General features: G+C 38.1%; 1 protein-coding gene across 1 annotated transcript; it reads right to left on the bottom strand.

Moving 5' to 3' along the window:
• Window positions 1-103: 103 nt before the first annotated feature.
• NAA20 (N-alpha-acetyltransferase 20, NatB catalytic subunit) lies at window positions 104-18,739 on the bottom strand. Its single transcript, XM_019653119.1, has 6 exons — window positions 18,603-18,739; window positions 10,647-10,671; window positions 7,802-7,892; window positions 6,987-7,122; window positions 1,066-1,211; window positions 104-620 (listed from the first exon to the last, which is right to left on the bottom strand). Exons 1-6 carry the CDS (start codon window positions 18,653-18,655, stop codon window positions 535-537), a joined length of 537 nt encoding a protein of 178 aa, XP_019508664.1. The 5' UTR covers window positions 18,656-18,739; the 3' UTR covers window positions 104-534.
• Window positions 18,740-27,977: the final 9,238 nt, after the last annotated feature.

Raw genomic sequence — 27,977 nt, 5'->3', positions numbered from 1 at the left:
GCATTTTTTAAATGTTTTATATGAGTCAAAAATTTAAGAGAAACAACATATCTTAAATGACACTTTCTCAATCCTTATTTTGTTTTATAAGTGACCAACAAACTTGCAGAAGAGAGCAGTGCATTTTATTATACAGCTTCAATTTATACATTTCATATATGCTTTTAAAGCTTCAATTAATAGTTCAATACAAAATAAAAAATATATGCAGCAGTGGTTCTCAGGCACAGAATTCAGGAGATTGGAGCAAGTTTTTCTGTAGCATAGAGTAAATATGATGAACCATGGTAGTGAAATGTTTCCTTCTGACCTAGCTGCCATTCTGATTGAATTTTATTACATTGACAGCTTTAGTAGGTGTGATATTACTAACTAGAAACAGTAAGATTTAAAGTAAGTTTATAACCTATATTTTATTGAAGTCTTTAAGACCTAAATGATTACTTTTCTCTAATAGAGCTCCAAGATCATCCAATGAAAATAATACTGTCCATAAAATATCTGGAGCATCAGCCTAAGAACCACTGTCCATGGTTATTCAATGTCTTCAGGCCTCACAGGATGAGGTAATGGTATAATGGATTTCTTCTCAGTGTCCCTGGAAAGTGCTTTCCTCATATCTGTTAGGATGCAAAGTTTAATGTAAGTTGATATCAAAATTTAAAGTGTATCGGTAAAGTTCCCTGAAGACATTTTGTCCCCTACCCCCACTTTCACTAGATTCTACGAGAAATGTCTTTATATAAATGAGAATCACAAATAACCAGATGCTAACCAACTAGGATTCAGCTTTCCATACAAATGTTCTTTTGACGGAATCTTAATAAAATAACATGCCTGTAACACAGTAAGACAGTAACTGACAGTATTAGCCATTGGTTAGTTAATATTTAAGTTGATTAGTGGTAGTTTTGTAAAGGCACATTTAATGAGATTTAAATATAACTTAAATTTTAAAAAAGTCCAACAAATATGATTTAAATTTACTAAAATACTTGGATGTCTGTAGAATGAATGTAAATGTTTGGCTTCCTCTTGGTGATTCTGCCACAGAAGAGAGCTTACCATAAGCGTCCTCGTCAGGCTCCCCATTGCTGGCTGAATAGTACTCTATGACCGTCCTATATACACTGTAGCCCAACTGCTTGTACATGTTGACTGCAACTTGGTTAGATACTCTTACAAAGAGATCAACAAAAAATCCACCTTTTCTTTAATTAAAAAAAAAAAGGAAAATGTTAGAATGTGAGAAACCCTAGAAAACAATACATATTTTAAAAAACACACTTGCTTTTACTTTGACTATGTACTCATCACAGCTGATTACATCATAAATCAATTTTTTTTATATTCCTGAGTATAACAATCATTTTGCAGTACAAAAAGATGACTTTGATTACATGCTAATATTTCAAAACCTACAATACATGTTTTCTTAAAAGATAAACTTTTTTTTTTTTTTAAAGATTTTATTGGGGAATTGGGAGAAGGGGAACAGACAAGTTGTTGTTGTTTTGTTCTTCAGTCTAGTTGTGGAGGATGTTGCTTCACTGGCCCAAGCTGGCACCATCATTGCGCTCTTCCCAGGCAAGGCAGATCAGTTGCCAGCTTCTGGATGGCCGCTCACGGCAGCTGCCGGCTACACACACTAGCTTATGGCAGCCCACTGCAGCAGGGGACTGCAGTCTACGCCATCGCCGGCGCCTCATGGCAAGCCCAGCTCCAGGTTGAGCTGTTGTTCAGCATCTTAGCTGTAGAGGGCAGTGTCACTGGCCCTCATATGTGGGATCCAACCCGGGGCCCTCTGGCGTCCCAAGCCAGTTCTTAACCAACGCGCCACTCGGCCGGTCCAAAAGATAAACTTTTTAAAAAGCATTTTTTTTTATAACTCTACCTTGCTTAAAAGACTGTGTATTTTGTCATAGTAATTTATATGCTCATTTTACCAATTAATCGTATAATACTTTCACTTATATGCACAAATTAAAGATTTTGAAGCAAGCACAAGTGTGGCCATGGCCCAAGTGTATCCATCTGTAGGACACTGGTCACACCCCTGAAGCCCTCAGGTCCCTCTAGTCAGTGAGAGTCCCTCCCTTACCCAGAGGTCTCCATGCCCTGACTCTTGTAATCATTAGCTTCTTGCTTTTTTGCTGTAGATTTACCACCTATTATATTTAGTTTCTCCTGTTTATGGATTTTATATAAATGGAAACATACTTTATATATTCTTTAGTGATTTGCCTCTCATTATTGTACAAGTCAGCCTTGGTATCGCTAGAGCTTGTTCTTCATTTTTCCAGTTTTTATTATTACAAACTATGCTGCTATGAATATTTTTGTTGTGTCTCTTATGGTACAATATCTAAGGTCTATAGCTACAGGTGTCATCGCTGGCTTATGAGGTATGCACATCTTCAACTTTATTAGGAGATGTCTGTTTCTCAACCTGCTTGTACCACCTTACACTCCCACAGAAGTGGGTTAAGACTCCATTTCCACAGTACCAAGACTTGCTGCATCAGACATTTTTATTTTTAAAAATTGTATGGTATAAAGGTATCTTGGTATTAACGGGCATTTTGGATTATTGACAAGGCTGAATATTTTGTTGGCCATTTAGATTTCTCATTCTATGGTCCTTATTGGTCTTTCACACATTCTTCTTTTTCTCCCCCCAGCTATAGTTCTCTATGTATTCTAGATATTCAGCATTGTGTAAACAATGTTAGAAATCTTTTTTCCAATTTGCAAATCTTTTTCCAATTGGTGGCCTGTCTTGTCATTATCCTTATGTATCTTTTGATAAACCAAGTTACACTTCAATGAACTTGAATGTATGAGCCTTTCCTTTACAGTTAGCACTGTTCATGGCTTATTTCAGAAGTTCTTTTCTACCCTAAGGTCACAGAGACATTCTTCTATATTATCTTCAAAGGGCTTTTTAATTTTGCTTTTCACATCTAGGTTTCTAATCTGGAATTGATTTGTGTACAATAAGGTAGTAATCTGGGAAAAATTTCTTCCACATGGATATCCAATTGTGCCACCACCTTTATCAATAAAGCTGAAAAGTGTATCATTTCACTGCGGATCTGCAATTGCGTCCTCTGAGGTATGTAAAAATCCATGTATTCCTGGGTCTTTTTCTTAAATTCTGTTTCCCTGGTCTAGACACAACTATTCCAGTCTTAACACAGTCTTACTCATTACAGCTTGAGATCTGAAAGGGCAAATCCACCCATTCTGTTGTTCTCTTTTTGGTTCTTTCCATTCCCCTATACGTTTTAGAATCAACTTCAGTCCCACAAGAAATACTTCAGATTTTGTTGGCAGTTATATTGGCTCTGTGGACTGATTACCAGTTTGCTATATATGAAGTCCTCTATGCCACAGAAGTAGTTGATCTTTCCACTTAAGATAGGTCATCTTTAACGTCTCTCATAGTTTTATAAACTCAGAAGTTTTGCACAGCTCTTGTTATATTTTTCCTATTTTTATTTTATTTTTGGGCTTAATGTATTTTGATGCCACTGCAAATGGCATCTTTTTGTAAATTTTACTATTTGTATAAAAATGCAATTGAATTTTTACTGATATATTTATATCCAACAATTTTGCTTAACTTTCGTTGATTCTAAACATTTATAGATTCTTGTGAGTTTTCTAGTTGCACAATCTTATCTGTGCAAAATGTTCTGTTTCTTCTCAATTTGCATACCTATTTTTCTTGTTTTACTGCACTGTCCAGTATTTCCAATGAATTCCTGAAGAGGGGCTGACTGTAGGCATCCTTGTCTTGTCCCAGATGTCAAAGGGAAAGCATTCAGTGCATCACCACCAATGTTTACTACAGGTTTTTTTTGTAGATATTCCTATTTCAGGTTTAGGAAGTTCTCCCCTTCTATTTTCTATTTTGCTAACAGTTTTTATCAAGAACGAACATTGGATTTTTATCAAAGCATTTTCTGCATTTACTGAGATAGGAATTGTTCTCCTTTAATCTATGGTAGAATATATTTACAGATTTTCTAATGTTAAGACAACCTCCCCCACATATATCATCCTTTTTACAAACTGCTGAATCCATTTTGCTAACATTTTTCTGGGATTTTTGCACTTATAATGAGATTTTCCTCAAATTTTCCTTTGTCATATTTGTCAGATTTTGTTATCAAGGTTATCCTAGCCTTAAAATATTAAGTTGAAGAATGTTCCCTCTTTTTGTCTGTGTAAAATTTAACTGATAGTCATTGCTTCTTAAATAGTTGGAAAAACAGTTTTCTTTGTGGAAAGATTTTTGGCTACTGATTGAAAGTCTTTAAGGCTAGGGTCAGTTCACAACCTATTTTTGTATGGCTCTCAAGCTAAAAATGTTTTTTTATAATTTTGAAGGGTTGTTTAAAAAAAAAGAGAAAAAAATATGCAATAGAGACTTTAGGTAGCCCACAAAGCCTAAATATTTACTATCTGGTCAGCAAAAATTTGTTGAGCCCTGTTCTATACCCTTAATCAATTTGTCTGATAGACCTATCAGTTATAAAAAAGCATGTTCAAATCTCCCATTATGATGATGATTTGTCAATTTCTCCTTGTAGTTTTGCAAGGTATTGCATTTTTACTTTGAATCCGTGTCACAGGGTACATAAAATTTTTTATTACAGCTTCCTGATAGATTCAATCGTCTATCAATATTCAGTGACTTTTTTACTCTGGTAATTATTGATCTATAACGTGACTATTAACATAAATGTGCCAACTGTCTTTCAGTTAAATTTGCATAATTTAAAAAATTACTTGTATCTTTAATCTTTACACATTTCCTATAAATAGAATACAGTGCTGAGAGTCTTTCCTCTTTTCAATTTTATTTTACTATCATAAGAACACTTAACATGAGGTCTTCCCTCTTAATAAATTTTAAATGTGTGACACATTATTGCTGACTTTAGGTACAGTGCTCTACAAGAGACTCGAGAGTTTATTCATCTTGCTGAACTGAAACTTTATGCCCACTTATTAGTAACTCCGTATTTCCCCCTCCTCCCAGCCCCTGGCCACCACTATTCCACTCTGATTCTATGAATTTAACTATTTTAGATATTTCACGTAAGTGGAATCAGTATAGTATGTATTTTTCTGTGACTGGCTTATTTCACTTAGCATAATATCCTCAAGTCTTTGTCTTTTAATGGAGTCATTAGTCAATTAACGTTTATTGTTATAATTACTGATAATATTTGGATTCAGTAATTACTGATAATATTTGGATTTATAGCTACCATCTTATTTCATGTTTTTTGTTTGTCACTTTCCTTTCCTTTTTCTCTCCTGAACTGATTTTTATCATTCATTGTTTTTTCTCTACTTGTTTAGAAATTATATAGTTTCTGTTTTTAATGTATACATTAAAATACATGTATATGTGTATGTGTGTATATAGGTATACACATACACCCATACAAATAAAGATCACTTAAATCTTAGCAACTATTCTAAAGTAATGAAAGTTTAGAAACAAAGGGAAAGAAACTCAGTGGTTTTCTACTTTTAAGAGAGAGAGACTCTAAAATACATTCAATCATATGTGCAAGGTTATAACTAATTAGAACCCATTTCCTAACTCCCCATCCACTATATAATAATGCCAAATAATTTTTTCAACATTTAACATTAACAAATATGTATAAACTATAATCTTGCTAAAAATTTTCCTTGTTCAGTTAGGGAGGATTTTTCAAATTCTTAAGGACTAGAGTTGATTTCTTTTTCAGGCTAACACTATTTCCTCTTTTCTCTGAATGAGCCCAAGCTCCTCTTGCCACCAACTTGGCTCAGCATTTTTAAGCCATGGTTATTTCTTTCAAGCTTACCTTTACTTAAAGTCCATTAAGTGAAAGCCTCACAAGCCCTTCTCAGCAGCTATTCCCTTTCCTATATACTTCTAGGCATTTAGAGTAGAGGAAAAAATGTCAATCTGACAACTGGTTAAACTTAAACACTTATCTCTTACAGAATGAATGGGCTGGCAGGAGTGGGGGGTCGTCTCTTTATGGTCATCTCACATAATGAGGGTGTTTGATACATACAACAGATCTTTAAAAACAAAACAAAACAAAAAAAACCCATAATGTTGGCAGTTCCCAAAACTGCTTCAAGGCATCCCAAGGTGCCCAAAAGTCATAGAGCTGCTGTAGGATATTTCAGATGTTCGGGAAAAACACAGACAAACCTTACATATCAGACACTAGCAAACTACAAGTTTGATGTAGTTCACAAATGCAACATATCATGTTACATTCCTTTTGATGAAATATCTTTATGAAGCCAGGTTTTTGGCAGTTCCTATGATTAGAAAAACAAACAGTACCATGTGAAAATCAATATGAAAGAGGAATGCAGGTGGTTGTGTCAAAGCTATTTTCAAGGTTTGAGAAGTCATGCAATTCCAAACAGATGCACACATCTCAGTAGATAACCAGTTATTTAACAATGAAATAAAAATATTTTTTCTTTTTTCCCTCTCCCCCCATATAGCTACTAGGTTGTTAGGCCATAAATACTTATTAAGCAGTTAGAGCATAACTGCTTAAGACAAAACTGTTTCCTTTTGACCAAGGGGCATTGTGAAAAAATTAAGATGCCAAGGGCAGTGTTAACAGAATTTTGGAACATCTGCCATAGTGACAAGAACATTAAAAGAAACCTTGAGGGCTAGTCTTTGATTCTACTAATTTCCCAACTTATAAGCCTATAGCAGGTCATTCACTTTGCCTTAATTTTCCTCAATGGCAAAATAAGGACAATATGCTATGAATAGCTGGCAGAATTGTTGTGAGGACTATTGGAGGCTAAAAATGAAATTCCTGTAGTCTGTAATGCATGATTGACATTCAGCCTAAAGGAAAAAAAATTCTTATAAATGTTCACAAAGAGAAAAATCAAATGGTTAGGGTTTATAAATTATTTGAAAAGCAGGATCTCACCTTTCTGAAATCTCCTCTAATAATTCCATAAGCTTAGCAGCCAAACCAAGGCGTCGAAATTCTGGGGCAACAGACAGAGCTGTGACATGACCATGCCATTCTTCCCTAGCGACTGAGCCTTCTGCTTTACCCATAACTGCCACCAAAATAAACATTGCATTCATTAATAAACATATGGGTTTTCACATAAATATAGAATTACTGTTTGGTACATTTTTATTATAAAGGAAACTAATGACAAAGTTTTAGTTTTTAAATCCTACTTAAAGTCATCTATCTAATGGTTATTATTGCGTTTATTTGAATTTTACTTGTAAATGTCATGCTAAATCTAGTTGTAGGAGAATTAGAAAGTTTATTTTTTTAAAAAGGAATGACATACTAAAACAACCGATTTTACACAAAGAACCAGAATATGTATTTTTGAAGAGATCTGTATCTCACATGGGCATGTACGTATGTGGGTATGTATGTACACACAACTGAGACAATCCACAGCTAAGTTTTTGTTAGTAATGCTAGTCAATGAAGATGCTACAATCCCTGAATTGTGTACCAAGTAAACCATGTAAAAATTTAACATATATATAGACTGAAAGATCCAAGACTGAGATTGTGTATGTTTGGTTCACTGCTGTTATCATCTGAGCCTAGCGCAATGCCTAAAACAGAGTGAGCTGTCTAGCGGTTGAAAAGGAAGTAAAATTATAGGCATTGTGATTATACTTTCAATTCTATATCAATCTAAATCAGTTGAAACCTATATTAAAATCTTAACTACCTGTCCAAAAAATTACTAGTGGTATTATACTTACTATAACCCATTAACTCTCCACCAGGTGCCTCTGCAACAATGAAATACTCTGGCCAGTGGGCGAGGTACTGTAAGTAAAAAGGAATCCCATACTAGAGTCTTGTTAAGGAGTGTGAAAAGTGATGGACAGTAACAAGTTCTTCATAAAAGGGATACATTACATTAAAGAAAGTTTCCTTTAAAAATTATATTGTTACTTCATCCCCTGCTCTATACACGTATATGTATGATTTCTATAATCATACATCATTGTGTGAAATATTTAGGTTAGCATTAATTTTTAACAAAATTGCCTGAACATATACCCTCAAATGTGAATAGAGACTGCACCATCTAATAGAAAGCAGAGAACCAGGACTCCAAAGCTGTAATCTGTCTCCCTACTGATCACACTGTATCTAAATCTCTGCATAACTCATCATTACCTGATATTCTTGTTTACTATCTGTCTCCCCTTAGACTATGAGTAATGTTTGCTCCATCCCTGGAACCTGGCTTATAGTACGTGCTCAATATGTTTTCCATAATTCACTGGAAAATTAATGACTAGTTCCTACTTTAGCTTCAGCTCTGAAACAGAAAACAACTTTAAAACTAAATACTTTCAGAGGTAACTTAACAATTACCCAGTTTTCCATTGATTCAGATTCTCAATTTCCAGTAATGCAAATAAAAGCTGACTTAAGCGCGGTTGTCTAAATAATTTGCTCATTACTTAACTTTTCAACCATGGTGTCCTTACTGATATGTACTCATTCCTGTATTTCTTCTTAGTGTAAGCTTGCTGATGCAATTCTATGAAGGGATATCATCAATCATACATTTTTTTTAAAAGTTCCTGGAAAACCTATTCAGTAAAATCTTTAAACTCTCCTCTGAAGGACAAGCTTTATTTTCAATATTCTTCAAACATAACCCTTAATATGACAGCCAGCCAGTCTTCCTGCCATCCAGCCACTAATACACACCATAACCATCTCTCCTCTGGCTAATGGAGGAGCCCCAGATGCCCACTATCAACCCCTAGGATCTGACAGTTTACTTTAAAAAATGGCTTCACCTTGATTGTGAGACTTTTACAGTAAATTTTAAGGGTAACTGAAAGCACACCCTATAAGTTGATTAACATTCTAATGACAGAAAATTTTTGTCATTCAACATTCTTCAAAATCCTTTTACTTTTTTTTTAAACATGGAAGGGTCTTTAACAGGTCATAATTTTAAAAATACAAATGAAAACTGGAGATTTTTTGCTTTTTCCACTCAACTTTGCTTCTGATATGTAGCCCTGTTGTTGCCTGTACCTACAGTTAACTTTTACTGCTATATAGTATTCCATTGTGTGAAAAGACAATTTAAATATATTATTTCCTGACAATGGACATCTGGGTTATTTCCAGTTTCTCAAAAATTTCCTCCATAAATACAGAATAATTGAGCCATTTCCTTATTGTGTGAATGTTATTACAAATTTTTAATATAATTTTGTAATAAATATTTTTGTAGTGATATTTAACTCAGGGATTAACAAACATTTTCTGTAAAAGTCCAGATAGCAAATATTCTAGGTTGTGTGGTCCATATGGTTGGTCTCTGTTGCAACTACTCAAACTGTGAAAGGCATGGACAAAAGCCACAGACAGTAGTAAATCTACTCAGCATGGCCGTGTCCCAATAAAACTTTATTTACAAAAACAGGCAGTGGGCCAACTTGGCTCACACACTTTAGTTTGCCAAGTCCTGACATAATTGCCTCTATTGCTTATTAGTTTCCACTTCTAGGAAATGGAAATACTAAGTATTACATCCAAGAAAGACTGTGGCAGTTTATACTGTCACTAGCGATTTATGAGAATGTTCCTGTCACTTCATCAGCACTGAGTTTTATCACTTTTTAAAATTCTTGATGATTTGATAGGTAAAACATCTCATTTTGGTTTTAATTCGTATGTCTTTTGACTGGTAAGATTGAACTCCTAATATGTTCATTAGCCTCCTATATGACTCTTTTATTAAATCATCAATTAATATTACCCTTCTACCCTGCAATGCACATGGATAATAACCCAGAAATCCAACTTTGTGTTTTAAGCCACTGAGAATGTGGGGGTTGTCTGTTGCAACATAACCAGTACCCTAACTTCACACATCTTTGCCCATTTTTCTATTGGGGAGTATAATAGATTCTGCTAATTGTTACCCCAAATCCTCTCTTCCCTTTAGTAGCATGCCCCAATTTAAAGCTAGGCATATTCCTGGACTCTGTTATAACTAGATAAGTGTAGTATGAGGCAGCTGCTGGGCAATGAGATGCAGATGTGGTACTTCCCGAAAGGTACCCTTGAAACGGAAGTACACGCTCACCTTCCCCTCTGTTGGTCATCCTGCCAGGAACATGGATGTGATTCCTTTTGCTCTGGCAGCCATCTGGGACAGGAAGGCCAAGGCCACCCTGAGAATATCAGAGTGGTTCCAGTGCAGAACCTACTCACTGGTGCCTTCATGGAACCACCACCTGCCTTGGACTGCTCATCATCTCCAGACTTTGTTCACATCAGACAGAAATAACCTATCTTGCTGCAGCCACGCCTTTCTGTTGTGTGAGGGGCAAGCTGGACAGGGGACCTGTACTATTATAGATTTATGAGGTCCATATTAGCAGCTTGTCAGGCAGGTTTAACACAACTCTTGTCCGCAGCTGTTTTTTTTAAATTGCTTTTAATGTTGCTTATGATGTTTCCTGACCTACAAGTTTTCAAGTTTTTCAGTACCTATTTTTTTCCTTTTGTTTCTCCATTTTGCTTACTCTTAGTAAGCCTTCATTTAACGTCTTTAAAAAAGGATACAGTTTCTGTAAGTGGATCCAAGTTACTGAAAGAAATAAGAAATATCAATAATAAGCAGTGTTTACAAAACTGGTTTAAATAAGCACACTAAAACTAAAAGTAACATGCACAAGGAAATCAAAACATGCTAATATCTATGACTTTAAAACCAACTTTATGGCTAAGGAAGATGGTTCAAACTATCTGGTGGCCATAATAGGCTGTCATAGCAACTATAAAGATAATCTATACTTTTTCGTTTGACTGCTTTTTTACAAATTACTTTAGAGTTCATAAAATATACATTAAAATCTTCATTTCCTAAATGGCAATAAATTAATGGAAGTGTGGACCGACTAGGCATGTAAATCACACACAGACAGAAGGTACAACTAACTCGCTGCAGCATCTGACTGGTCCTCGCCTGTCTCTGGGCCTTCCTCCCCTGACAATTCCTCCTTCCTCCTTATCCCACCCTCTAGATGTGTGCTCTTTCCCCACTCTTCTACATGCCCACCTCCCTTCCCTACAGCCCCCAGTCCTACACATTCAATTTTGTATTCTCAGAGGAAGCTGGATGTGACTTATGTGGCTGCCTCACTAGCATATCCAATCACAACACTCCCAAATCAGCATTTAACTCTTTAACTGCGTTAACTGATTTCAAGTTTTTTTCAAAATGTGTCAGAAAGCCACAAAAAACAAAATGTTGATATTTTGACTATATTATGTATTTAATAACAATTTGAGCTGCTTTGTATATAAGTGACATTTTTGTGTATAAAATTTTCCTCTTGTTATTCATTCTTGAAAAACACAAAAATAGAGAAAAATGTACATCTGCTTTCCTAAACTTCTTTTCTGGAAGTTTCCATCCACAGTCAGCAGATGGAAATATTCATTCGGCCAACCATCGCGACAGAAGGGTTAAAAATGCATCTCCGCTTCCATCTACAAAGACCTCTGCCCCCTCACTTTCCTATCCAATTAATAGAACCACTGTTTTGCCAGACTCAAAACCAGTGGCCTTCAACTCTCTTCCTCTTGCATATCCAGTCAAATTCTTCTTTGGTACCCTTACCAATGCCTGACAGTCATACTGCATTATTTACCTAACTCAGCAGTTCTCAACCTTTTTGGTTTCAGAACTTTTTTAAACTGAAAAATTATTGAGGACCTCAAAACACTTCTATTTATGTGGGTTATGTCTATTGATATTTAAAATTTTTAAACATTTATTCACATAAAAGTAACTATAAGTTAAAATGAATAACTTTAAAATTGAGATATAATTGACATTAGTTTCAGGTGTACAACAATGATTCGTTATTTGTATATATTGTGAAATAATAATTGCAAAATTTTTTATTATGGTGAGAACTTTTAAGATCTTTCCTGGCAACTTTTAAGTAACTGTACTCACTCTGCTATTCATTACTTGCCCATAACTTATTTATTTTATAAATGGAAATTCTGTACCTTTTAAACCCCTTATTTCACATGAATAACTTAAAAAAAAAAAGATTTTACTGGGAAATTGGGGAAGGGGAACAGCCAAGTTATTGTCCTTCAGTCTTAGTTGTGAAGGGCACAGCTAGCTCAGCTCCAAGTCCAGTCACCATCCGGCTACCTGTCAGTAGCTCGCAGCCTCTCAGCTCTTAACCAACTGAGCCACTCGGCCGGCTCTCACATGAATAACTTTAAAAAAAATTTGTATGCAACCACAAAAGACCCCAAATAGCCAAAGCCATCCTGAAAAAAAATAACAAAACTAGAGGTATCACACTCCCTGACTTTAAGCTGTATTATAAAACTACAGTAATCAAAACAGTATGTATTGGCAGAAAAACAGACACACAGACCAATGAAACACGTGAGAGTCCAGAAATAAACCCACACATATATGGGCAACTAATTTTTGACAAAGGAGCCAAGCACGTACAATGCAAAAAGGAAAGTCTTTTCAATAAATGGTGTTGGGAAAACTGGACAGCCACAAAAGAATGAAACTAGACTGTCTTACACCATACACAAAAATTAACTCAAAATGGATTAAAGACTCCAATGTAAAACCTGAAATAATAAAATACATAGAAGAAAACATATGGATCTTGGTCTCAGGTGGTATTTTTGTGAACTTGACCCCAAAGGCAAGAGAAAAAATTGCAAAAATAAATGAATAGGACTATATCAAACTTAAAAGCTTCTGCAAAACAAAAGAAACCGTTAACAAAACAAAAAGGCAACCAACCTCATGGGAGAAGATACTTGCAAACTATACTGTCAATAAGGAGATAATATCAAAAATATGTAAAGAATTCATACAACTTAGCAACAAAAAAATCCCCAAACAATCCAATTAAAAAATGCTCAAGAGACCTGAATAGGCACTTTTCCAAGGAAGACATACAAATGTCCAAGAGACATATGAAAAGATGTTCAACATCACTAGTTACTAGGGAAATGCAAATCAAAACCACACTGAGCTCTCACCTCACACCTGTCAGAGTGGCTACCATCAAAAAGACAAGAAATAAGCGTTGGAGAGGATGTGGGAAAAAAGGAAACCCTTGTACACTGTTGGTAGAATGTAAATTAACGCAGCCACTATAGAAAACAAAAAATTCCTTAAAAAATTAAGAATAGAACTACCATATGATCCAGCAATTCATCTTCTGGGTATTTACCCGAAAAATATAAAAATACTTATTTGTAAAGATGTATGTCCCCCTATTTTCATTGCATTATTTACAATAACCAAGACATGGAAACAACCTGTGTCCATTGATGGATGATTAAAGATGATAGGGTTTACAATGGAATACTATTCAGTCAAAAAAAAGATGAAATATGGCCACTTGCAACAACATGGATGGATATTGCGAATATTACGCGAAGTGAAAGAAGTCAGATGGTCATAGATACAGACAACAGAATTGTTACCAGAAAGGAGATGGGGAGGGGGGAGGGCAAAGGGGGTCAAATATATGGTAACAGAAGGAACCCAGACTTTGAGCAGGGAACATGCAAGAGTACACAGATGTCAAATGCTGTACACCTGAAAGTTATATAATGCTATTAACCAATGTTGCCCCAATAAGTTTAATTTTTTTCTTAAATAAAAGGCAAAATCAACTTAAAATTAACATCAAAGCCTAAAAGTAGAAAAGAGGTCTTTCAGGTTGTAGAAATAAGGCATGACCAGTCCCTCTCTTGGTGGGAGGGTGAATAAAAAAAACACTGACCACTTTGATTTCGCTGCTGTGTAGAAAGACCCTTGTTGTAAATATGAATATTGCTTAAGGGAAAAGGAGAATTAATACTAAGTGCCTGTTATGGGTCAACACTGCTCAGCATTTTCTCTGAAAGGTAACAATTAGCTTATTCATTAAAAACTAGCAAGCGGACTGAGACATTATCAATGCTTAGGGTCATCTGACTTTTGCTAGCCAATAAACTTAATGATGAACTTAATTTACTAGAGCAATAATTTTTCAAAAGTCATTTTTTTCGTGTATTTTTCTGTATGAAATTGCCAATATCATTAACAGGAAGAGAGAATAGTAAAGTAGAAACGGATGTTCAGCTGTGGTTGCTTTACCTAAAGGAGCAGTGTGAAGGCCAGTACCATCACATCAGCCAAATTTTAGGGACTGAGATGGTGTTGTTTTGGGGCAGCCACACCTCCATTCTTCGTATGAAATTATATTGCCAAAGACAAACTATTTCATCATGTATTATTAAACAACACTTAACCCCATATCTACCATAAAGTTGTGTGATGTATTGTTTAAGAAAAAAATCAGGGCCGGCCGAGTGGCGCGATGGTTAAGAACTGGCTTGGGACGCCAGAGGGCCCTGGTTCAGATCCCACATATGAGGGCCAGTGACACTGCCCTCCACAGCTAAGATGCTGAACAGCAGCTTGACCTGGAGCTGAGCTGCCGTGAGTTGTCGGCGACAGCGTAGGCTGCAGCCCCTGTGGCAGTGGGTTGCCATGGGCTGCTGTGTGTGGCCGGCAGCCGGCGTGAGCTGCCGTCCAGAATCCGGCGACTGATCTGCCTCACCCAGGAAGAGTGCAGTGATGGTGCCGACTTGGGCCGGTGAGGCGGCGTCCTCCACAACTAGACTGAAGAACAAAAAAAGGACAGCAACTTGTCTGTTCCCCTTCCCCCAATTCCCCAGCGCTGTTCCCATCCCCCAATTCCCCAATAAAACGTAAAAAAAAAAATCACTTTATTAAAAAAAATTAATTACATGAATGGCATTGTTTTAACAATTTTACAGATCGTCTTAATGTCTAGCCTAATAGAAGACTGGTAGATTCTCATAATGCCTGTTATACTTGCTGTTGCATGATCACATATCTGGAAAACTCCACTATGCACTTGTGAAAGAATGAGAGTGGAAAAGGCAACAACAACAACAAAAACTTCGTATTATCACAAAAATAGCTCTGACATCGCAGAACCCCAAAAACAATCTTGAGGCACCCCAGCCCACACCCAGAGAATCACTTGCTCTAACAGTGTGGGAATTCACTCTCCCACACTTTCAATGACTAATTTATATGCTCTCCTCTTGCCTCAGCTCTCCAACAGGCCACCCGCCTTTTCTCGATCTTAGCTGCTTCCTACTTCACAAAGAAAATACAACAGTAAGAAGAAAGCTTCACCAAGGTCCCACCACTGAACCCACCACCCACAAGCTCTGCACCCTTACTCTACTTGTTCTACTGTAACCACGCTTGGAGTTCTGGTGAACAGATCCCACCACCTCTCACTACCCGGGTCCCTGCTCCTGCAATTCTCCTCTCCCTTCTGGAAGAAACACACAAATATGCTTTACAATTAGCCATCAGCAGCTTTTGACATAGTTCCCCATTTCCTTTACCTGCATTACTCTCCTTTGCTCGTTCTCCAAGACCCCACCATCAGGTTTTCCTCCCACCTCAATGGGCCAATAGGTCTTCACTCTAACACTTGATGCCCTAGGGCACCCCCCCAAATTTGTATCTTTAGCCCAAACCTAAATTTCAGATTCCCATGTCCAGATGCCCACCTGACTTCTCCACCTGGGTATCTCAGTGCACTTGTCAGAGAATCCCAAGTCCTGTAATGGCCACTTCAAGATCTAGCCCTTTGACTATGACCTTGTCCCTCACACTCCCACATTCTGCTCAAGCCTCACTGGCATACTGCTGTCCGAAACGTACCTGTGCACTTAGTATTCCCTCTGCCTGGAAGTTCCCGACCCCAGTATCCTCATGACTCACCCCTTTATCTCCCCTAGCTATTTCTTCAGTTACACCTGCCCTAAACAACCTACCTAAAGCTGATTCCTCACTTCCTAGTTCCCATTCCTGCTTTCATATTTCCTTTGGACTGAACACTAAGTCATTCACATATTTTCTTATTTTTTTTCCCCCTCTAAAATGTAAGTTCCATAAAGATAACTGTTTTTGTTTTGTTCACTACTATCTCCAACACTGGTACATAAAGAGGCACGCAAATAACTTTCCAAGAATAATAAAATATTTGTTAAATTAATTCTAATGTTTCTACATCGACTGCCTCTTTCAATTTCTGCTGCAACACCCTAATCTCATGATTCCCAGAGTTCTCTACCCAAGTGCCCTAATCAAAGTGAGAAATGGAGAAAATGTAGGGGGGTTGGGGAGAGGAGTTCCTCTACTGCATACTCTCAAGAGGCCTTATTAAGCTGAATGATTCTTTGGAATCTAATGTTTTATTGTAAACCTTCATGCTTATTTTCCTTCTACTCTTCATTTTCACGTAAAACAGTGTTGCCCCTTCCCAGAGCTTCAGTTAAAACTGACTCTCCAAGAGGCTTTGCCTTGTCTATTGTTGAAGCTTCAAAACAGGCTGTCACCTCCTAGGCTGTGTGCACCTCCCAAACCCAAGTCTTTGCCAAGTCATCTCTGGGCCATTGCCAAGGTCTCCTAAATGGCTTACCTGCCTGGTATACCTCCTGGTCACCGCCCATTCCTCATAGCTCTGTACTGACGAGCTCAGGCTCCAAAGCAGTGGTTTTCAAAGAGCTGAGAACTTGCACTTCCAAAATGTTCCCCCGTGGTCAGTGACCACTCTTTAAAAACCACTGCTCTAGTGTCAATCTCCATGGATTAGATTCCTTGTTTGACCCACTCCCACTGCAAGGCTCTAACAGCTGGGGCAGTTCACTTGAGCTCTCAGTACCTTAGATTACTCATACATCAAATGGCGATGACAGTATCTACCTCACAGAATGGTTATTACAGTGCCAGCACTGGGCACAGCGAGAGCTTAACACAAATCACCTTAGTTATGTTGCTTCAACTGGGAGAGGCCCAACAGAAAATGCTTCCCACAGGATCAAGTCTAAACCCCTCAACAATGGAGCAAAAAGTCATTTCACCATCTTCTCTCTGGCTACTCAGTTACAGAAAGCTATGACTACAGTCACACTCATCTCCCAGTTGTATGGCCACACCTCAAGATTTCTCACCTTAATTCCCCTTCCTTCTCTAGAATTTACTTCCTCATCACCATCTACATTTGACCATCCTTCCCTTCATGGGTCATCCGGTCTTCTGAAAAATTTCTAGCCACCTCATCTATGCATCTTCCTGACCCCTGGATCTGAACCACTTGGTCCTTAATAAGTATTCACATACTGTCCACTTGTCTTTAAGTCGATATGGGATTGGTGGGTAGATGTGGGATTGGTAGAAAGAGACGGATGGATGGATGGATATGTGATGAAGCCAATGTAGCAAAATGTTAACTGTAGAATCCAGCTGATGTGTCCATATAGGCGTTCATGATAAAATTCTGTCAAGTTTTTATTTTTTTTAAAGATTTTATTAGGGAATTGGGGGAGGGAACAGCGTTGGGAATTGGGGTAAGGGGCACAGACGAGTTGCTGTCCTTTTGTTCTTCAGTCTAGTTGTGGAGGAAGTCGCTTCACTGGCCCATGTTGTTATTATCATTGCCCTTTTCCTGGGTGAGGCAGTGGCTCACCTGCCATTGGACAGCCACTCACGGCAGCCCACTGAAGACCCACTGCAGCCTCTGCTGTCACCGGTGACTCACGGCAGCCCAGCTCCAGGTCGAGCTGTTGTTCACCATCTTAGCTGTAGAGGGCACAGCATTACTGGTCCATGTGGGATCTGAATCGGGGCCCTGCTGCTCAGAGCTCGCGCTCCCAAGCCAACTCTTAACTAACGAGCCACTTGGCCGGCACTCTGTCAACTTTTTAAATGATCATAATAAACATGTTTTTTGGGGGGCGGGGGGAAATGATACCTACAAGTCACAGGTCCTGACTTAACCGGGGCTGAAAGAAACCACAACCTCCACCAGCAATGTGGCCCCTCCCCTGACTCCGCACAGCAGAAAACAAGTTGTCCAGCCTGGGAGCTCCGCTCCAGTTAAGAGGTACAAAACCAAACCCCGACTGAGAAAGAAACTGCTACGGGGAGTGGGTGGGTGTCATAATCACAATGTTATTTTACTCAGATACAAGTTAACTGTCACCACCAGGTGGGCCGCACAATGTACCTATTCCCAACAACAGTTAGCTACTGACCTAGAAACGACCTCAGCGGCCAGTACTTTTGGGGTGTTCGTCGCACGGAAGGGCAGTCGAGTCACTGCTCCGTAGGCAGCAGAGCCGGGCGCCAGGCCGTGGGCTCCGGCCCGTCAGCCCACTTCCTATCACCCCGGCGCGTCCTGACAACCACTGGGAATGACGGCCCGCACTCTGTCCCCGCGCCGATGAGCACGCAGGGTTACGAGATGAAGATTGAGAACCTCGGCCAAGGTCAGAGCAGGGCAGCCTGCGTCCGCCCTGGCCCGGACTGAGACCCGCGGCCCCAGGGAGGCGCCAGTGGCGGCCGGGTGGGGGTGGCTCCCCAGACCCCCACCGGGGTGAGGGGCGCGGCCCGGGCGCTTGTCCAAGGCGCACCTCACTCACATGTTGTTGAAGCGGAACAAGTCGTCGCACGTGAAGGCCCGAAGCGTAGTCATTACGCCGCCGCCGCCGCTGCAGCCGGCTCGCCTCAACCGCGCGCCCGCCGCCCCGGAAGTCGCCCAGCGAGCGTCCGGGCGGTCACTGCTTCCGGGCCACCAGTTCTTTGGCAAACCATGGAGCGACGCAGCTCCCTCTGGCGGCCAGAGTCAGGAATTGCCAGGCCACTTCTGGAAGGTCACAGATGAGTGAGTCTTACAGACATCAGAACCTCTAAATCCCTCCGGAGTGACACCTAGAAAGGAGACACAAAGCTGTCGGGAGTAGGAAACCAAAGCAGACAAATGGGGTTCAGGACCACTTGGGCATCCATTGGTAAATGAGGAAGGAAGTAGAAAGGAATGGGAGGATTCATGCTCCAAATGCAGACCCAGTATGGGATCTCAAATTTTCTAATACCACATTTAAAAACAAAAAAATAAAGGTGAAATTAATTTTAATAATGTTTTATTTTACCCAGTAGATCTCAAATGTTATCATTTCACATGTTATCAATAGAAAAAAATATTAATGAAATGTTTTACTTTTTTGTGGGGTTTTTTTTTGCTATGTCTTAAATCATTTGTGAATTTTACATTTGCCACATATTTCAATCTGGGAGCTAAACTGTTATCAAAAATACTTCTTCTGTATTTAGATTTCATAAAATGTATACATAAAATATATGGTTAAAATAGTAGCTTCACATACCCAAACAGTTTCAATCATACTAAGCTTTCAAATAACTGAGTAGAACATCAGTTTTCAAATTTAAATGAAAGTTAAATAAAGTTAAAAATTTTCTTCGTTAGTGGCACTAGCCACATTTCCAGTAGTCAACAGCCCCACAGGTAGAGGCTATCACCATATTGCACTAGCCCAGGTCTAGTCTAAGAAACGAGCATGTCCTACCCACTCTTGGAGGTTCTTTCTCTTCACCTCCTTTCTAAGCAACTACTGAGGTGGTTTGGGGGGACAGTTTGCACAAGTCAAACCGACCCAAAGGACTTCTCAAGAAGTCTAAATTCCAAGACCCTCACATCTCTAATTGTCCTGGGGCCCAAGTTGGTCCATAGGGATCTCTTCAGCAGCCTCCTGCCCAGACATGTGACCCAGGTGTGGAAGGAGAAAAAAAAAACATGATTGAGGAAGTAGGTAGGCCCATAATAAGAATCTCCCAAGATCCAAAAACAGATCCAAACATTGTTTCCAAAACCTCAACAAGATAGGCATGTTAGTGTAAACACACATGTAAGAGTCCCTGGAACTTACAAACTTATGTCCATAGGTACTACTGAGACAGCATAGGTAGCCTAGGAAATTGACAACCCCCTCCAGGGTAAGAGGTGAGGTGCCTCGCTGGTTACACAAGTAACAAATGACTATCCAGTATCTGCAGGTGGAGAAAAACAAGAACCAGTTTAATCCAGCTAGGCTGATCCTTATGACCTCGACCTGACCTTTTAGCTAATTATGTCATTATAATCTCATTTACATTGCAGTTACTACTACTCCCATCATTCATCTGACCCCGTGACAGTTCCAGAGGAATCAAATAAGGAAGAAAAAAACAGGAAATGAAGGGTCCCGCTCAGGAAGAGGAGATGAATGAACCACATCAATAAGCCATCACCAATTCCCACCCCAGGAGAGATACCCCTGATTGTGAGCTTTGGAGAAGCTCCTTCTCTGAGTTTGCCTGCACTTTCCTCTCAAGTGTGTACTTTCATTTTCAATAAATCACTTTTGCTTTCTTGCATCTGTCTTGCTCTTGAATTATTTCTTTCATAGAGACAAGAACCCAGTCATTGCTGCTCTGGTTTGAGTCCTGTCTTGGACATCCTCATGAGCCTCTGGGAACACTACAGGTGCACCAGGAGGGCAGAATGATGTGACAACAAGCTCAGCTTCTGCCTGCCAGGTAGTTAAGCAGGGAAGTTTATTATAGAAATTTCCTATCAGCAAAGCCTAATGTACCACATTAAGTGAATGTCAAAAGAATTTTTAGAAAAGGTAAAATTTCTCTTATGCAAATATTAAATGAACATTTGTCAGAGATTTTAACTCTTTAATCTATGAAAGGACCAGTGAGATGTCACAGCCTGCTCAAAGGAGAATTTAAGATGCACAAGGCAATCAGAATTGCTGAAATTTATTTAGAAGTAGGTATAGAGCAGTAATCTACAAGGTGTGTTTAAAAAAAAAATACGGTGAATGCTGCTTCCAAGTGCCATCCAATGGAAAGTCAGGGATCTTCAATACAGGAAGCGGCACGGCAAACTTAGTAACATCGTGTGACAAGTTTCAACTTGTTTGGTACAGTTAGTCAGGTGTGAGCTACAGTTGAGAGCAGGTGTGTTTTAAAGTGTGCTATAAATCACCCTCCATCATGACCATGCTATGTGTCACACATCGCTTCTGGTATAGCAATTCCTGTCAAATAAAAACATTACTGTGTGTCCTCATCCACCTTAGTCACTGGATCTGGCACAGTGCAACTTCTGGCTCTTCCTCAAAGTAAAAATGACCATGAAAGGTAAACGTTTTGAATCGATTCAGGACATTGAGGCAGCCATGACAGCGCAAAGAAAGACACTCACAAAAGAGGACTTCCAGAACAGCTTCCGAAAGTGGCAAGAATGAAGGGATAAGTGTGTTTGAAGCAAGGGGGAGTATTTTGAGAGGGATTATTGGCAATGTATCTTTTACTATAATAAGTTTTTTTAAATTTAAACATTCACCATATTTTTTTATTGCACCTCGTATTGCATCTCCTGGATACACATGATACATTTAATTTCTATAGACAATAATAATTTTCATAACTATTAATTTCCACAGCTTACAGATTTGTAAAATAGGTCAAAAACAATAAAAGGCAGAGTTAACCTGGAACAGTGTACCTGACCAGACACCCAGTCAACTTTTCTTGGTCATTTCCAAATGTCTCACAATTGTTTTCTGAAATTAACTAATATTGGTTTGAATTTTGTTGGTTGTGAAGTTTTGATAGTTTTTATAATTTTTTATTTTGATTTATTAGCAATATAAACAGGAATTTATGACTACTTTATGTTTGTACTTATTTAAGTAACGGTAAAATAAAAGCAATTTTGATTTTTAAAAGCACTGTAGGTTTAACATGAAGGCAACACTCGACACCTGAAGGCACTGGATGCTATGGGCTACCAGTTTGCAACCAGTGATAGAAATTATGATTTAGAATCATCATTTTCAGTCACAGATCAAAACTCTACAGTAGCTACATCGCAATGGCAATGTGTACCAGGTCATGAAAAATGAAGAGGAAATTACAGAGAGCATCCTGGAAACACAAGCTGGATCTCTTTTCTCTCCCTATTTGTCTACTTATTTTTAAACCTTTATCAGTTTCCATTGCTGAGCACCTCCAGTGAATTAGCATCTAGAAGGGGTGCCTGCCAGGTGCCCAGTAAATATCAATTGAATGGTTGAATGAAAGGTGACGTACAGATTATCCAGAAAACATGTCATCCTTAGTAGTTTACAAACAGGTGTTCATGTTATCAACTAACTTATTTCACTGTGCCTTAGTTTCTGCAAAAGGTTCATAATAATAGTATTTGCCTCATTGAGTTGTTAGGATTAATGAGCTAATATTTGTAAAGCACTTGGAATAGTGTTTTCCATTTAAGTGTTTGTTAAAGAAAGTAAGTAAAATATTTTGCATTTTGAAGAATCGAAACTTTGAAATGTAGAGCATGGGAGAGGCAAATCCCTTGGCCGTGGAATCCTTAGCACAGTCAGTGCAGAAGTGGCAGCACATTGTTCACAACCCGATGAGCAGCTGGTTCTAGATGGACAGGTCCTTTGAAGCCAACTCCCTTTCTCTCATTGTCTTGCTCCACCCAGAAAAGCCTACATGTCAGCTCCCCTTGTTTTATTTCATTTTTTTATTAGGGCTCTTTACATTTTTTTAAAAAATCTGTGTTATGTGATAAAGTGATATATGCACATTATTTAGAAAATTGAAGACTTGTAGAAAGATACAAAGAAGAAAGCAACACATCATTCAAAATTCTACCATCCATGAATAAATCATGTTAACCCTTGAAGAAATTCAGATATCTGTTTTTATTTTTAGCTGAGTCATCCTGCCACCTGTTGGCAGCTCAGCAGCAGCTCAGCTCCAGCTCAGCTCCAGCTGAGAATCAAACCAGCGACCCTGTTGCTCAGAGCTCACACTCTTGAGCAAGCTCTTAACCAACTGAGCCACTCGGCAGGCACCAGATATCTTTTTATGTAGTTTAAGTGGAGTGAGAAAAAGATGTTTACTTAAAAGAGGCTCAGATTATATATGTTAATATTAAATTAAAAGTATTACTTTAATTTTTTTTTAATTTAGCAGAAGATATCTTGGTGTAGAATTAATCCCTGGTTGTTCACAGAATGTAAAAGGATTTATGAGACTACAAGAGTAAGAAAGATTTATTGAAAGTTAAAGAGAGAGAGAGAGAGTTCTGGCAAAAGGAATTTTGCCAGGGCAGAGCCTGATAGGGACAGCTGCGGAAGATCTTGAAAGTTGCTGGCAAAGGGATTTTTGCCAGGGTACAGCCCAACAGGGACAACTGTGCCAATGAGGAATGCTGAGGTTTTATATTTTTCCATGCAGGATGTAGGGTGCTTGTCAGCTTGCATGGGGGCTGCCATTACAATTGTCTTCTCCTGGGGACCGTCCTGTTCCCATCTATGATGTATGTCAGTCAGCTTGCAGGAGGTTGCTGTTGCGATTGGGAGCAGTTCTGTTCCTACCTATGATGATGTAAGATACTTGTCAGCCTGCAGGTGCAGTGCTAGCCAGGGGATTCAGAGCCAAGCAATTAATGTTTAGCTTGTTCCTGTTAGCCCACAAGCTCGCTCCTGTTAACTCTTTGCCTGTCCCATCCTGCCAGCTCACAAGCCCGCTCCTGATAACTCTTTACTTGTCTCATCAGAAGAGAACTGAATTAAAACTAAAGACAGTGTTGAACCTAAAGGTTTCCTTTAAAGCTTAAGGATGTATTTTATTACATCATATATATTAAATATGGTTTCAACATCTTAATGAAAATCATTAAGAGATTGAATAATATTTTTATTATAAATTTCAATTTAGGAGTCTATTGTCTCTTTGTAATGAAAGGTGAGCTGATTATGATTTTTGTCTCTTCTACCCTATTCTCCTGATTATATTGCTTGTATCATTGTTACTTTTCAGAACGTACACCTACATCTGTGTTACAACTATGCATCCTTGTTTTTTGGTTTTTAAGTCTATAATTGAGGGGATGTAACCCTCACCACCATTTTTTTATTACAGTTTTTCCATTCCATTCTTCATTTTGATTCATTTATGAATTGGCTGGACTTTATTTTAGTGTATTTTTTTTCTTTCTTTGTTTTGCTTTGCCTTGTTTTTCGGGGGCTGGTCCTCTACTTCCAGAGCTCATTGGCCTGTTAGAATGTCTGATTGGAATATTGGCTGGCTGTCCATGGATCCCATGTTCTTTCCCCCCAGGACTTTGTAAACATCATTAATCTATTATGAGTTTCTTTTGGTGTTTAATGTTTCTGGGGAAAAGAGTAAAGCCAGCATGATTTTTCCCTTTTGTTGGTGACTTAGTTTATATTGGAGTGTTATTAGTCATAACACTTCCAGAAATAAAACATTTTTAACAGAGCATACATTTTAAATGTGATGAATCTGTGGCAATATCATCAGTTTAACATTGAAATCTACCCAAAAAAAACAAAAAAAAAAGAGAAAGAAAGGAAGGTAAAGAAAAGACCTCAAAGCTGGGTCACTCCCACATTGCCAGTGAGAATGCAAAATGGCATAGCCTCTCTGGAAAACAGTTTGGTGATTTCTTCAAAAACTAAATATGCAACTACCATTTAACTCAGCATTTGGGCTTCTAGGCATTTATCCCAGTGAAATGAAAACGTACGTTCACACGAAAACCTGTACACAAATACTTAAACCACAGTTAAAAAGACTCAAAAGTCTGTGTACTGTTTGAATCTATTTATATGAGATTCTGGAAAAGGCAGAATTATAGGAACAGAAAACAGGTCAGTGGTTGCTGGGGACTGGGGTGGGGGAAATGGGAGAAGGCTTTGATGGGACGGATCATGATGGAGGCTCCATGACTGAATGTATCCACCAAATATTTGTAGAACATACACTAAAAAGAGTGAACTTTACTGTATGCAAGTTATACCTTAATAAAACTGACTTCAAAAAATAGAATCAACATCACCTCCACATCATTGTCCCCACCATTTCAATGCATTTATTTGAAAAGCGTGAAATACATTAAACCCCTTGGAGTCCTACAGTTATTTAGCCTTCTAGGACATGCTGTTATTGATTTCTGTTTCAATGCATTAGAGTTTGTTTTTAAGATGCAGAAAAACACTGTTTCTGTCCTGGTTGCACATTTTCCCTACATTGAGGATGACTCATAGAACTTTTTATTTATCATTTTACATTGTGTAATTCATTTTACTGCTTAGTTGGAAAAAATGACAAGCTTTTACCACATTTTATCACAAAGCGTTTTCCTGCTCATTGAGACAAAACACCGTGTCCTCTTCTGTAAATAGCGTTGACCCAGATTCGCACCCATCATGGCAAAATTCCACATTTAAACAAACAAACAGCTTGGCATTTCATCTGTTGTTGCTCCATTTCTTTTCCTTCATATCGTGTGGAAATGACAAAGTGCACAACAAATATACATTTTAATAATTTCCTAAGCAATGTGATTAACAATAAAGCAGTTTGGATGGATTGCTTTCAAATAAAAATTATATTTTTTACAAAATAATAACTGGACATGAGAGATGCATTGACTCTGACCATCAATGTCACCATCTATTTTCAGTTTTGCTAACTGGGTTGTACAAATGCACTTACCGTTCATGTTAAGAGCTGACTACAGGTTTCAATTAAACAAGGCAGCATCACACATCTTCTCCCTACCAATACCTCACTAAAATGAGAATAAAAAAAGAATTTAAAATTTTCTCTTAAGGGCATAAATCCATAAGAACAAAGAGAATGGAGGAGATAATAGCCAATGAGAACTGGCAAAAAAATTATGGGTGCTGGTAAACTCATTTAGGAGACAGAAGCCAGCTGACATTTTAGCTGCTGCAGAAGGAAAAGCCAGGAGGCAAGGCAACTGAGTTCTGGGGCAGAATCTGGTGAAGCTCAGGGACTAGAAAAGATAGGTACAATAAAGGGAGGAAATGAGAGACTTACTCCCTGGAGAGGCACAGGCAGCTGTGTCCCTGAGCTCAGAGCACAGCAGTGAAGGGTGAGGGTGAGATACTGTATTGAAAATTGGGATTAAGTAAAAGTTGGCATTTTGAAAGATGAATGCCCTGCAGACCACTTGCTTGTTTGCTTCCAGAATGATGGCAGCTAGATTTAATCTCATCCTGCAACCCCAGTAGGATATTGGAGAAATTTTTTCTGGGGAAACCGCCTGACCCAAGTGAAAAGCCCCACAGATAGTCACATTTTTCAGCCCGCCAATAAAATGAACACGTTGCCACATGGTCACCCTAAGGGAAGCACCAATTCACAAACTCTGCCCAATGTACATAGCTTCCAATAAGCTTTGGTGCTTTACATTTAATAATCAATAGTGAGAAATTATAAATAGTTAAAATAGTTTTAGAAAGTTATAAAGTAGTTAAAAAGTTATAAGTAGTTAAAAGAACCCCCCAAAAGAGATCAATAAGATCAAACAGAATAATAGAACTGGGATGAAAAGGGGGAAAAATCATACTATAACTAATATCCACAGAGAGATAAGAAGATATTACATCCATGGTGGGAAAAAAGAGCAATATGTTACTAAAATTACATTCAGAGACAAAAATGAATTCTTTTTGGGGGGAAGGAGTTATCTTTATTGTATAAATTATATATATATAAAATATATAAATATAAAATATATATATAAAATATATATAAATTGATTAGTAAAACAGCCACCAAAAACTTACCATTCTCCATATACAAGTGTGTTCTATTTTTAAAAAATTTTTATTTTTCAGTTACAGTTGACATATAATATTATATTAGTTTCAGGTGTACAACATAGTGATTAGACATTTATATAACTTCTGAAGTAATCACCCCAATAAATCTACTACCCATCTGACACCATACATAGTTATTATAATATTATTGACTATATTACCTATGGTATACTTTACATCCCCATGACTGTCCTTATAATTGACACTTTGCATGTCTTAATCTTTTCTCTTTTTTACTCATCTTCCCAACCCCCCTCCCATCTCACAACCATCAAAATGTTCTCTACATCTATGAGTTTGTTTCTGTTTTGTTTTGTTTATTTTGGTTTTAAGATTCGTGTGATATTTGTCTTTCTCTGTCTGACTTATTTCAGTAAGCAAAATAACCTCTAAGTCCATCCATGTTGTTGCAGATGACACGATTTCATTCTTTTTTATGGCTGAGTAATAGTCCATTGTAAGAGTATATATGTACTACTTTGAAGTGAAATTTCTGGGTCCTTCTTTGTCTCTTATTATAGCTTTTGTTTTAAAGTCTGTTTTGTCTGATATAAGTATTGATACCCCAGCTTTTTTTAAATTTCAATTTGCATGAAATATCTTTTTCCATCCCTTCACTTTCAGTCTGTGTGTCTTTCGATCTGAGGTGAGTCTCTTGTATACAGCATATGCAAGGGTCTTACTTTCTTATTCATTCAGCCACTCTATGCCTTTTGATTGAGCATTTAATCCATTTACATTTTAAGTAATTATTGATAGATATAGTTATTTTCATTTTATTATTGATAAAAAATGAAATCTTGAAAATTGCAAATGCTATTATAAATAAAAAATTCAATAATTGAAGCAATGTCCCCCAAAAGTATAAGAAATAAAGACAAAGGAACAGGAAGTAGGAATAAAGCTCAAAAAAAAAAGGAGCTCAATTTAGTAGGTCCAATATTCAAATAATAAGAATTACACAAAAAGAAAACAAATAATCAAACAAAAAAAGAGTGCAAAAATGATCATTTTGAATGGTGACCAGATTTTTTTTTTTTAAGATTTTTTATTGGGCAATTGGGGGGATGGGAACAGTACTGGGGAATTGGGGGAAAGGGAACAGACAAGTTGCTGTCGTTTTGTTCTTCATTCTAGTTGTGGAGGACGTTGCTTCACTGGCCCAAGTTTGCACCATCATTGCGCTCTTCCCGGGCAAGGCAGATCAGTCGCCGACTTCTGGACAGCCGCTCACTGCGGCTGCTGGCCGCTCACGCTGGCTGCTGGCTA

The sequence above is a fragment of the Hipposideros armiger genome, unplaced genomic scaffold, assembly GCF_001890085.2.
Source record: "Hipposideros armiger isolate ML-2016 unplaced genomic scaffold, ASM189008v1 scaffold_195, whole genome shotgun sequence".
NCBI lineage: Eukaryota > Metazoa > Chordata > Mammalia > Chiroptera > Hipposideridae > Hipposideros > Hipposideros armiger.
The sequence above is the reverse complement of the archived record's forward strand: the minus strand, read 5'-3'. Positions and strand labels throughout refer to the sequence as shown.

Bases quoted from the DNA above. Each gene is read 5' to 3' on its own strand.
- NAA20 (XM_019653119.1), bottom strand. From the start codon at position 18,655: ATGACTACGCTTCGGGCCTTCACGTGCGACGACTTGTTCCGCTTCAAC. The intron at 7,893-10,646 runs GTATCCTTTTTT...ACAAGACTCTAG, and splicing joins TGGATCCACTTACAGAAACT to TATGGGATTCCTTTTTACTT. The intron at 621-1,065 runs GTAAGCTCTCTT...GCATCCTAACAG, and splicing joins GCCTGACGAGGACGCTTATG to ATATGAGGAAAGCACTTTCC.